The sequence below is a fragment of the Ovis aries genome, chromosome 2 (genome assembly GCF_016772045.2).
Source record: "Ovis aries strain OAR_USU_Benz2616 breed Rambouillet chromosome 2, ARS-UI_Ramb_v3.0, whole genome shotgun sequence".
Classification (NCBI taxonomy): Eukaryota; Metazoa; Chordata; class Mammalia; order Artiodactyla; family Bovidae; genus Ovis; species Ovis aries.
Genome location: NC_056055.1, coordinates 29371360 through 29384524, shown reverse-complemented (window position 1 = coordinate 29384524; position 13165 = coordinate 29371360). Strand labels below are relative to the sequence as shown.

General features: G+C 39.2%; 1 protein-coding gene across 8 annotated transcripts in view; it reads right to left on the bottom strand.

Moving 5' to 3' along the window:
• Positions 1 to 13165, bottom strand: part of LOC101112888 (zinc finger protein 782) — a 73764-nt gene that overhangs the window by 60263 nt on the left and 336 nt on the right. For 3 of the 8 annotated variants that reach the window (XM_042243024.2, XM_027964213.3, XM_042243025.2), the window contains exons 2-3: positions 11879 to 11974; positions 11185 to 11235 (exon numbers count right to left, since the gene is read on the bottom strand). In XM_042243024.2, the coding sequence (XP_042098958.1) occupies positions 11185 to 11235; positions 11879 to 11974 (147 nt within the window). Of the gene's footprint in view, positions 1 to 3708; positions 3995 to 11184; positions 11236 to 11878; positions 11975 to 13165 lie in introns of all 8 variants that reach the window. The other 5 variants (XM_042243026.2, XM_060409049.1, XM_042243027.2 and 2 more) reach the window with 3 other exon arrangements.

Sequence of the window (13165 nt, the reverse complement as noted above, 5' to 3'; positions counted from 1 at the left end):
TATTTATTGGAAGGACTGATGCTGAAGCTGAGGCTCCAATAATTTGGCCGCCTGATGCAAAGAACCAACACATTGGAAAAGACTGTGATGCTGGGAAAGACCAAAGAAAGGAGGAGAAGGGAGCAAAAGAGGATGAGGTTGTTGGATGACATCACTGACTCAGCGGACATGAGTTTGAGCAAAACTCCAAAAGATAGTAAAGCACAAAGGAGGCTGGCATGCTACAGTCCATGGACTCACAAATAGCCAGACACAACTTACTGACTGAACACCACCAACAGTACATGGAAGCAACCTAGATATCCATCACCAGATGAATCAAGAAAGATGATGTGATATATATACAATGGAATATTAGTCAGCCTAAAGAGGAACAAATTTTATACAGTTGTAGTGAGGTGATTGAACCTAGAGCCTGTTATACAGAATGAAATACATCTGAAACATAAAAACAAATAATGCATCTATATGGTTTCTAAATAAATAGTACAGTTCTACTATACAGCAGTAGAGAACGGACTCATGGACACAGTGGGGGAAGGAGAGAGAAGGTCGAAATGAGGAAGCAGTATCAACATCTGTACACTATCACGTGTATAAATATATAGCTAGTGTGAAGCTTCTGTTTAACACAGGGAGCCCCAGCCTGGCACTCTGTGACAAACCAGGTGTGAGATGGGAGTGAGGAGGGAGGCTCAAGAGGCAGAGAAGATATATATATATAATTATGGCTGATTCATGTTGTTGTACAGCAGAAATCAACACTACATTGTAAACCAAGGTGCTGTTGAGTTGTTCAGTTGCTAAGTTGTGTCCAACTCTTTGCGATCTCATGGACTGTAGAATGTCAGGCTCCTCTGTCCTCCACTATCTCCCAGAGTTTGCTCAAATTCATGTCCATTGAGTCGGGGATGCTGTCTCATCTCCAACCATCTCATCCTCTGATGCCTCCTTCTCCTTTTCCCTTCAGTCATTCCTAGCACCGAGCACCAAAGAACTGATGCTTTCAAACTGTGGTGCTGGAGAAGATTTTTCCAATGAGTTGGCTCTTCACATTAGGTGGCCAAACTTTGGAGCTTCAGCAACAGTACTTCCAATGGATATTCAGAGTTGATTTCCTTTAGGACTGACTAATTTGATCTCCTTGCACTCCAAGGGACTCTCAAGAGTCTTCTCCAGCACCACAAGCCTAAATCAATTCTTCAGTGCTCAGCCTTCTATATAGCCCAACTCTCACATTCGTACATGACTACTGGAAAAACCATAGCTTTGAGTATACAGACCTTTTTTTTGCAAATTGATGTCTTTGCTTTTTAATATGCTGTCTAGGTTTGTTATAGGTTTCTTTCCAAGGAGCAGGCGTCTTTTAATTTCATGGCTGCAGTCACCATCTGCAGTGATTTTTGGAGCCCAAGAAAAGAAAATCTGTCACTGCTTCCACTGTTTCCCCTTCTATTTGTCATGAAGTGATGGGACTAGATGCTATGATCTTAGTTTTTTGAATGTTGAGTTTCAAGCCAGTTTTTTCACCTTCCACTTTCACCCTCATCATGAGTCTCTTTAGTTCCTCTTCACATTCACCATTAGAGTGGCAACATCTGCATATCTGAGGTTGTTGATATTTCTCCTAGCAATGTTGATTGCAGCTTAGGATTCATCCAGCCTGGAGTTCTTAATGGCTTGGATAACCACAATGGTGTGGTCACTAACCTAGAGCAGGACATCCTGGACTATGAAGTCAAGTGGGCCTTTGGAAGCATTACTACAAACAAAGCTAGTGGAGGTGACAGAATTCCAGCTGAGCTATTTCAAATCCTAAAAAATGATGCTGTTAAAGTACTGTACCTAGTGTATCAGCAAATTTGGAAATCTCAGCAGTGGCCACAGGACTGGAAAAGGTGTCACTCCAATCCCAAAGAAGAGCAGTGCCAAAGAACGTTCAAACTTACAGCTGCACTCACTTCACGTGGTAACAAGGTCATGTTCAAAATCCTTCAAGCTAGGCTTCAGCAAGATGTGATGCTAAATACAGCCTGTACATCTGTATTTTCTCGATTCACGTATTGCTGAAGCCTAGCTTGGAGAATAACTGCTTTACAATATTGTGTTGGGTTCTGCCATACAACAACATGAAAGCAGCTATATGTCCTTGCCCTCTTGAACCTCCCCTCCACGCCCCCACCCAATCCAACCTCTCTAGGTTTTTGCAGACTACTGCACTGAGCTCCCAATGTTATACAGCAACTTCCCATTAGCCTTCTATTTTACATATGGTGATGTTTATGTTTCAATGCTATTCTCTCAATTAGTCCCTTCCTCCCCTCCCCTCACTGTGTCCAAAATCTGTTCTCTTAAGTCTACATTTCAATTCCTGCCTCGCAAATAGGTTCATCAGTACCAGTTTTCTAGATGTCATATATATGTGTTAAAGTATATTTTTTACTTTCTCACTTATTTCACTCTGTATAACAGGCTCCAGGTCCATCCACCTCACAAGAACTGACTTAAATGTGTTCCTTTTTATGGCTGAGTAGTATCCCATTGTATATATGTATCACAACTTCCTTATGCATTAATTTGTCAATGGACATTTAGGCTGCTTCAGTGTTCTAGCTACTGTAAATAGTGCTGCACTGAACACTGGGATGGGCGGAAGACCGAAACAGCCATTTCTCCAAAGAAGACATACAGATGGCCACCATGACACCATGACAAGATGCTCAAGACAGCTCATTACTAGAGAAATGAAAATCAAAACTAAAATGAGTATCACTTCACACCTCAGAATGGCCATCATCGAAAAATCCCCAAACAATAAATGCAGGAGAGGGTGTGGAGAAAAAGTTACCCTCTTTCACTGCTGGTGAGAATGCAAACTGCTACATCCATGATGGAGAACAGTACGGAGATTCCCTAAAAAAAACTAGGAATAAAATGACCATATATCTGGCAATCCCACTACTAGGCAAGTATCCTGAGAAAATCATGACTGAAAAAGACCTTTATTGTATGGTTCTGAATAGTCTTCCTTCTTAATCTCTTCTACTTCTGTTAGGTCCTTACCATATCTGTCCTTTATCATGCCCATTCTTGCATGAAATGTTCCCTTGACATCTCCAATTTTATTTAGAGACCTCTGCTGCTGCTGCTGCTAAGTCGCTTCAGTTGTTTCTGACTCTGTGTGACCCCACTAGTCTTCCCCATTTTATTGTTTTCTTCTATTTCTTTGGATTGTTCATTTAAGAAGACCTCCTTATCTCTCCTTGCTATTCTCTGGAACTCTAAATTCAGCTGGGTGTATCTTTCCCTTTTTTCCTTGCCTTTTGCTTCTCTTTCCTCAAATATTTGTAAAACCTCCTCAAATACCACTTTGCCTTCTTATATTTCTTTTTCTTTGGGATAGTTTTGGTCACTGTAACACTACAATTTCATGAACCTCTGTCCACAGTTCTTCAGGTATTCTGTCTACCAAATCTAATCCCCTGAATCTATTCATCACCTCCATAGTATAATCATAAGGGATGTAACTTAGGTCATACCCGAATGGCCTAGTGGTTTTCTCTAATTCCTTCAATTTGAGCCTGAACTTTGCAATAAGGAGCTGATGATCTGAGCCACAGTCAGCTCCAGGTCTTATTTTAACTGACTATATAGAGCTTCTCCATCTTTTACTGCAAAGGACATAATCAATCTGAAATCGGTACTGACCATCTGGTGATGTTCATGTGTAGAGTCATCTCTTGCTCTTCCCCAGTAGCATAGTGGACACCTTCTGACCTGGGAGGTTCATTTTTGGTGTCGTATCTTTTTGCCTTTTCATACTTTCCATGGGTTCTCCAGGCAAGAATACTGATGTGCGTTGACATTTCCTTTCCCAGTGGAACACATTGTGTCAGAACTCGTTAATATGACCCGTCCGTCTTGTGTGGCCCTGCATGGCCACCCATAGCTTCACTGAGGTATGCAAGCCCCTTCCCTATGAAAAAGCTGCAATCTATGATGGGATTATTAAAGCAGTTATCCTCCAATTTAAAAATATGTTAAAAAATAAATAGGAAAAAAACCAAAATGACATTGGCACAAAAACAGACATACAGATTAATGAACAGGATAGAAAACCCAGAAATAAACCCAAACACTTATGGTCAATTAATCTACAACAAATGAGGCAAGATTATACAATGGAGAAAAGAGTCTCTTCTTCAACCAGTGGTACTGGGAAAACTGAACAGCTACATGTAGAGTAATGAACTAACACTACATAGAAAAATAAATGGATTAAATTCCTAAATGTAACACTGGATATAAAAATCCTAGAGGAAAATACAGGCGGAACACTCTTTGACGTAAGTTGCAACAATATTTTTCTGGATCTATCTCCTGCAGTAATTTAAATAAAAACAAAAATAAACAAGTGGGACCTAAATTGAATGGAACAGCTTCTGCACAGCAAAGGAAAATATAAACAAAATGGAAGACAACCTACAGATGGGGAGAAAATATCTGGAAATGATGCTACCAACAAGGGATTACTCTCTAAAATATACAAAAACAGCTCATATAACTCGTACAACTAAATAACAAAAGAACAGCTCATACAACTAAATAACAAAAGAAATCAAGTAACCCAATCAAAAACTGGGCAGAAGACTTAAATGGACATTTCTCCAAAGAAGACATACAGATGGCTAATAGGCATATGAAAAGATGCTCAGTACCACTAATTATTAGACAAATGCAAATCAAAAGTACAATGAGGTATCATCTCACACCAGTCAGAATGGCCATCATCAAAACATTTACCAGTAACAAATGCTGGAGAGTGTGTGGAGAAAAGAAAACCCTCCTATATAGCTGGTGGGAATGTAAATTGGTGCAGTCACCAGGGAGAACATTATGGAAGGTCCTTAAAATAACTAAGAATAGAGTTACCATATGATTCAGTGATCCCACTCCTAAGTATATATCTGGAGAAAACCATACTTTGAAAATGCATGCACCCCAATATTTACCACAGCACTATTTATAATAACCATTCAATATCATGGTAATCCAACTCTAGGCCCCAACCAGTAATGCTGAAGAAGCTGAAGTTGAACAGTTCTATGAAGACCTACAAGACATTTTAGAACTAACACCCAAAAAAGATGTCCTTTTCATTATAGGAGACTGGAATGCAAAAGGAGGAAGTCAAGAAACACCTGGAGTAACAGGCAAATTTGGCCTCAGAGTACAGAATGAAGCTGGGCAAAGGCTAATAAGAGTTTTGCCAAGAGACGCACTGGTCATAGCAAACACCCTCTTCCAACAACACAAGAGAAGACTCTATACATGGACATCACCAGATGGTCAACACCAAAATCAGATTGATTATATTCTTTGTAGCCAAAGAAGGAGAAGCTCTATCCAGTCAGCAAAAAACAAGACCAGGAGCTGACTGTGGCTCAGATCATGAACTCCTTACTGCAAAATTCAGACTTAAATTGAAGAAAGTAGGGAAAACCACTAGACCATTCAGGTATGACCTAAATCAAATCTCTTATGATTATACAGTGGAAGTGAGAAATAGATTTAAGGGACTAGATCTGATACAGAGTGCCAGATGAACTATGGACAGAGGTTTGTGACACTGTACAGGAGATAGGGATCAACACCATCCCCAGGAAAGAGAAATGCAAAAAAGCAAAATGGCTGTCTGAGGAGGCTTTACAAATAGCTGTGAAAAGAAGGGAAGCCAAAAGCAAAGGAGAAAAGGAAAGATGTACCCATTTGAATGCAGAGTTCCAAAGAATAGCAAGGAGAGATAAGAAAGCCTTCCTCAGCAATCAGTGCAAAGAAATAGAGGGAAACAGCAGAATGGGAAAGACTGGAGATCTCTTCAAGATAATCAGAGATACCAAGGGAACATTTCATGCAAAGATGGGCTCAATAAAGGACAAAAATGGTAGGGACCTAACAGAAGCAGAAGATATTAAGAAGAGGTGTACTGTCCAAAAAAGATCTTCACGACCCAGATAATCACGATGGTGTGATCACTCATCTAGAGCCAGACATCCTGGAACGTGAAGTCAAGTGGGCCTTAGGAAGCATCACTACGAACAAAGCTAGTAGAGGTGATGGAATTCCAAATCTTAAAAGATGATGCTGTGAAAGTGCTGCACTCAATATGCCAGCAAATTTGGAAAACTCAGCAGTGGCCACAGGATTGGAAAAGGTCAGTTTTCATTCCAATCCCAAAGAAAGGCAATGCCAAAGAATGCTCAAACTACCACACAATCGCACTCATCTCACACGCTAGTATAGCAACGCTCAAAATTCTCCGAGCGAGGCTTCAGCAATATGTGAACCTTGAACTTCCAGATGTTCAAGCTGGTTTTAGAAAAGGCAGAGGAACCAGAGATCAAATTGCCAACATCCTTTAGATCATCGAGAAAGCAAGAGAGTTCCAGAAAAACATCTATTTCTGTTTTATTGACTACGCCAAAGCCTTTGAATGTGTGGATCACAATAAACTGTGGAAGATTCTGAAAGAGATGGGAATACCAGATCACCTGACCTGCCTCTTGAGAAACCTATATGCAGGTCAGGAAGCAACAGTTAGAACTGGACATGGAACAACACACTGGTTCCAAATAGCAAAAAGGAGTGCGTCAAGGCTGTATATTGTCACCCTGCTTATTTAACTTATATGCAGAGTCCAACATGAGAAATGCTTGGCTGGAGGAAGCACAAGCTGGAATCAAGATTGCTGGGAGAAATATCAATAACTTCTGATTTGCAGATGACACCACCCTTATGGCAGAAAGTGAAGAGAACTAAAGAGCCTCCTGATGAAAGTGAAAGAGGAGAGTGAAAAAGTTGGTTAAAAGCTCAATATTCAGAAAACGAAGATCATGGCATCCGGTCCCATCACTCCATGAGAAATAGATGGGGAAACAGTGGAAACAGTGGCTGACTTTATTTTTTGGGGCTCCAAAATCACTGCAGATGGTGATTGCAGCCATGAAATTAAAAGATACTTACTCCTTGGAAGGAAAGTTATGACCAACCTAGACAGCATATTAAAGAGCAGAGACATTACTTTGTCCACAAAGGTCCATCTAGTCAAGGCTATGGTTTTCCCAGTGGTCATGTATGGATGTGACAGTTGCACTGTAAAGAAAGCTGAGCACCAAAGAATTGATGCTTTTGAACTGTGGTGTGGGAGAAGACTCTTGAGAGTCCCTTGTTTTGAAAGGAGATCCAACCAGTCCATCCTAAAGCAGATCAGTCCCGGGTGTTCACTGGAAGGACTAATGTTGAAGCTGAAACTCCAATACTTTGGCTACCTGATGTCAAGAGCTGACTGATTTGAAAGACCCTGATTCTGGGAAAGATTGAGGGCAGGAGGAGAAGGGGACAACAGAGGATGAGATGGCTGGATGGCATCACCAACTCAATGGACATGAGTTTCAGTAAACTCTAGGAGTTTGTGATGGACAGGGAGGCCTGGGATACTCGGTTCATAGGATCACAAAGAGTTGGACACAACTGAGCAACTGAACTGAACTGAATGGATTTATAATAGCCAAGACATGGAAACAACCTAAATGTTCCTCCACAGTAAAATGGATAAAGTTATACATATACACAAAAGCAGACATACATGCATACATACAATGGAATATTGTTCTGCCACAAAAAAGAAATTATGTCATTTGCAAAAACATGGATGAATCCAGAGATTATCATATTAAGTGAAGTAAGCAAAAGAGAAAGGGAAAAATATAGGATATCATTTATCTGTAGAATCTAAAAAGATACCAATGAACTTATTTGCAAAAGAGAAATAAACTCAAAAAGACATAAAAAAACAACTTATGGTTACCAAACAGAAAAAGGTGGGAGGGATAAAATAGGAGTTTGGGATTAACATATGGACATCACTATATATAAAATAGATAACTAACAAGGACTGACTGTATAGCATAGGAAACTATACTCATTATCTTGTATTAACCTTTAATGGAAAAGAATCTCAAAAAGAATATATACACTGTATAAACATATACATGTGTGTTTGTGTACAAATATGTGTGTGAGTATATTTGTATAACTGAATCACTTTGCTATATACCTGAAACTAACACATTGTAAATCAACTATATTTCAATAAATATTTTTAAATGCCTAAACAATTCACCACAGTTAAAAACAAAAATAAAAATAAAAAGCATGAGCAGAGAAAAAATACAAAAAACTCAGAAAATAGTGCAATTTATATTGCAAAAAAAATGGCTATAAAGATATGCTGGATATAGTAATTAAAAATTAGCACATCAACAGGAAAATGGATAAGAAATAAACAGTTCAATAAAAAAGAAATATAGATGAATTACAAACAAAAAAGATGTTCCACCTCACTTATGAGAAGAAGAAAGCCTGCAAAACTAAATTTTAGTTATCATTTTTTAATCACATTTGTAAAAATGCAAAAAGTTTGACGACATACTCTATTTGTAAGGTTGTGGAGAAGAAACACACCCTCTTAGACTGTTGGCTCTTACCTAAGGTGCCTCCAGAATCTGACTACTTCTTGTAAATAACTCTCTTATGATCATCATCCCTTACTAGGATTACAGAAATAGCTTCCTATATTGTTCCTGCTTTCACTACTACACCACTAGAGTCTTATCTTCAAACACAGACTCTTCTTTTAAACTGTAAAAACTGTAAGTCACAACTATGATTTTGACTCAAAAGAATAAAAATGAAAAACTTGGGACTTCCCTGGAGACTCAGTGGTTCAGATTTTACCTTCCAATGCAGGGGGTCTGGTCAAGGAGCAAAGACCCCACATAACTCATGGCTAAAAACCCAAAATACAAAACAGAAGCAATACTGTAAGAAATTTAATAAAGACTTGAAAAAGGTGGCCAAGGCAAAAAAAAAAACTTAAAAAAAAAGAAAAGCCTCTGAATCCCCCAGTGAGAGAGAGAATGTGCTCATGAATTGGAAGACTCATTTTGAACAGGATGCCAATTCTCCTCAAATTGAGCTATATTACAGATTCTATAGAGTCGGTGCAGTCAAAATCAAAATCTCAGCAGGTTTTCCTGAGATCAACAAGCTGATTTTCAAAACTTTCTATAGAGGAGCAAAAAACTTTGAATCTCCAAGACACTCTTTTAAAAAGTAGGAAGACACGTTATTTATTTCAACAGTTACTGTAAAGAGACACTCATCAAGAAAATGTGGTATTAGCAAAAGGATTTAAGATCATCAGAAATGAACAGAGTCCACAAAGATACAAAAAGTAGACTTGTGGTTGCCAAGTGGGAGCAGAGGCAGGGGAGGGAAGGACTGGGCGTCTGGGGTTAACAGATGCTAACTATTATATATATGACAGATAAACAACAAAGTCACTGTGTAGCACAGGGAACTATATTCTATATCCTGTGATAAACTATAATGGAACAAAATATAAAAAAGAATGTACTATATATATATATATATACATATATATATACACACACACATATATATATTCAACTTAGTCAATTTGTCATGCAGCAGAAATTTGTAAATCAACTATACTTCAATAAAAATATTTAGAAAATAAAAAAGAAGTAAACAAAATCCAGAAACAGACCCATACGTAGGATGATAGTTGATTTCCCTCAGAAGTGCTAATGCAATTCAATACAGAAAGCATATTCTTGTCAACAAATGGTGCTGACAGGTACGTACCCAAAGGTAAAAATCACAAACAAGGCAAGTGTATGTTCTTCTACTCACAATACTTAGATTCCACTGCTAGCACAGAATACTAAGACCCTCAGACACAGAAATTCTTAGCTTTAGATTGGGCCTAATAGAACATACCTTGCCCTTTCCTGATTGGCAACAATTATACTGAAATAAAATTTTAAAGCTGATCAAAAAGGAAATTACTGATTAAGAAACAAATACTTTGAAATCCTAAGAGAATACTATAAACAAGCTCATATAAACACATTTAAATAAAAATGAACAATTTTCTATGAAAATGTAATGATGAAAGAAAAAACTACAAGTCCAGCAAAGACTTATGACCAATAAATACTGAAAATCTTCATGCAAAAAGTCTTCATAAGGCCCTAGTTCATAGGTGAGCGTCACAAAACCTGCACAACACAATTTTCTCATCTAAAATATTATTAAAGGAGCAGGAAAATGTCCCATTTCCTTTCATGAGATTATGACCATGCCATGATACCATAATTGGACACAGAAACAAGAAAGTATGTGTAATTCAACTTGTGAATACAAAAATAAAAATCCTAAAAAAGTCCTAGGAAAACATGTAAGAAGCAACTTACCAAACTTATTAGCAATTAAGATCTACACAGGGGTTTTAGTATGCTGCTGCTAAGTCGCTTCAGTCATGTCTGACTCTGTGCCACCCAATGAACAGCAGCCCACCAGGCTCCCCCGTCCCTGGGATTCTCCAGGCAAAAACACGAGTGGGTTGCCATTTCCTTCTCCAATCCATGAAAGTGAAAAGTGAAAGTGAAGTCGCTCAGTCGTGTCCGACTCTTAGTGACCCCATGGACTGCAGCCTACCAGGCTCCTCCATCCATGGGATTGTCCAGGCAAGAGTACTGGAGTGGGGTGCCATTGGCTTCTCCGTTTAGTACACTAGAAAATCTATTATACTGTTTACAGTATTTATAAAGGAAATAAGCTATAGTTTTTCTCCAATAGATAACAAAATGTGTGTGCGTCTGTCAGTTATTCAGTCGTGTCCAACTCTTTGCAATCCCATGGACTGTAGCCTGCCAGGATACTCTGTCCATGGAATTCTCCAGGAACAATACTGGAGTGGGTAGCCATTCCCTTCTCCAGGGGATCTTCTCAACCCAGGGATCAAACCTGGGTCTCCTGCATTTCAGGCAGGTTATTTAATCAACAGAATTTAATATGTATTCATGACTAACATAAAATCTTAGCAAACTGGTTCCTGGAAGTAACCTACTTACCCCGGCAAAGGTTACCTATCAAAGGCTGACAGCAAACATCACAGTGAATAGTAAGACAGTGTATATATTATCCCTCAAGATTGACTTGATCTATTTCTGTTTTTCCTCTTCCGTTAATACATGTATGCTTCTTAGACTTATAAATCCAATACAATGCAGAATGGGGAAAGCATAAAGAGCTCACCTGAATTATGTTCATTTTCTGCTTTTGGGAGAGTAGAGAATTGTGGTTCAGCTGAGAGGACAGAAAGAAGATGGATGTCATGAGATTTAACCTGTCGTATAGCTCCCAGATTCACCTCCCCAAATCTCAGCACCCCAACTGGGGATCACCTTCCTTATCTTCCTCACCCTCCTCTGGGCCTTGAAAAGGCATGAGAGGGATCATGCACAGGTGGCACCACCCCTCTGTGTGTGACTCTGAGATGACCATGAGGATAACATCTGTGTTTTTTTACCAAGTGAATGTAAACGTTTCTCAACTGTTTAAAAATAATGCATGTGTCCTTCTAACACAAATAAATAAAAACAACAGATTAGTTTAATTAAATACACCAAAGAATAAGACACTATTCTTTCATTAAAACTAACTTAGCAGAAAAATACTCAGTATGTATCATTTATCTATTTTTCTTACTATTAATAATATTATTTACCCCCTGGTATAAACAATCTACAGAAAGCCTAGATAGGATGCTATAAGGCATGAAATTTTAATTGCTTTAGCTGTGATGTATTTGTTAAAAGGCCTTTTTGATAAGATGCTTTTGGTGACTAACCTATAAGTGCACTGTTCTCCTAATTCTTTTCTTGGACAAATTACTGAACCTTTCAGGTTCAATGTCTTTAAAGTTTTCAAGAGAGTTAAAATAGATGACCTTGGAAAGCCCTTCACATATCTTCATCCTGGGATCCTGTGAGGTCAGGATGTCACGTGTCACATGTGATGGACACATGTGACCGCAGCACAGCATCTGTAATATGTGGGGGCCATTTAAGGGGAGCAGAGACAGCATTTCCTCCCTCTGCTGGTTATTTCTTACCCCAAGCCCTTGCCCTCACAAGCTCTCCAACAAAATGTCTCTTCCTGAGTAGCCTGCCCCTGGACCACCTCAGCTCACTTTGCTCTTCTCAGCAATGGCCCAAACTCCCCACGGTCAAGAGTTTGGTGGCTTCTGGAGGTGGCATCATCACCAAGACTGGCTCATTCTGAGCAGGGGGATTAAAAACAGCTTCTGATCTTGCAAGTTTAGGATCTACTCCTTTCTAGGCCCAGTCTGTCTCTGCTATGAGATTCTGGAGCAAGGTCTAAAGTCTTATGCATGCTCTGTTCCAGCTAAGACTCCCTTTTACAGAGATTCCCTGCTTCCAAACTCACAAGGATCACTTTATTTCAAGGTAAGTGGGATATGGATCTAAGAAACAAATTCATTTTAGGAGCAAATGCCTAATTCTTGGAATTTATTATAATACTACATGTAAAAGAGAGACTTCCTGACAATGCAGAAGGGGCCAGGAACCTCTGTCTGCCCCAAGTGACAGGAAGAGACAGGAGAATTCCCAGAACACATCTGACACATGGTAGGATCCCATCTACATTCACGTTCCTTATATTTCTGGAAACTAGGGGCAGGCCACTTTATTAAGGGTTGTGAAGGCTACAATGATGGTTTTAGGCTGTTGTGATATTTAGATAAAGCCTTAGGTTGTAAGTAAAGCACATCTGCCCTTCAATCTGAATTCCCTCACCACTAACTTTTGACCTGAGCAAATCGATCCACCACCCTGAGCCTCCGTTTTTGTTAAAGTGGTTGTGAGGTTACATAAACCCGTCCAATGAAAAAGAATAAAGTGTCTTCCAACTATAATAGCACTGGAACTTATTCAGTGCTCATTATCTGGCACTTGTCTAAATACTTTGCAAGGGATGACTTAGGTCTAAGTTTCAAAACAACGCCATCAGTCATCATTAGTATCATTTTCACATGAGAAACTGGACTCTTATCCAGGTTCCTTCTGTAACCCTGCTTACAGGTGACAGACCTGGCATTTACCCAGGCCTTTCTGGCTCCAGAGCTAGCGTTCTCATTCCCGACCCATGGCCATCATCAGCGGTGTAAATTCACTCTCCCTCCTGTCGCCGACATGGATTTTTTCCCCTGTCA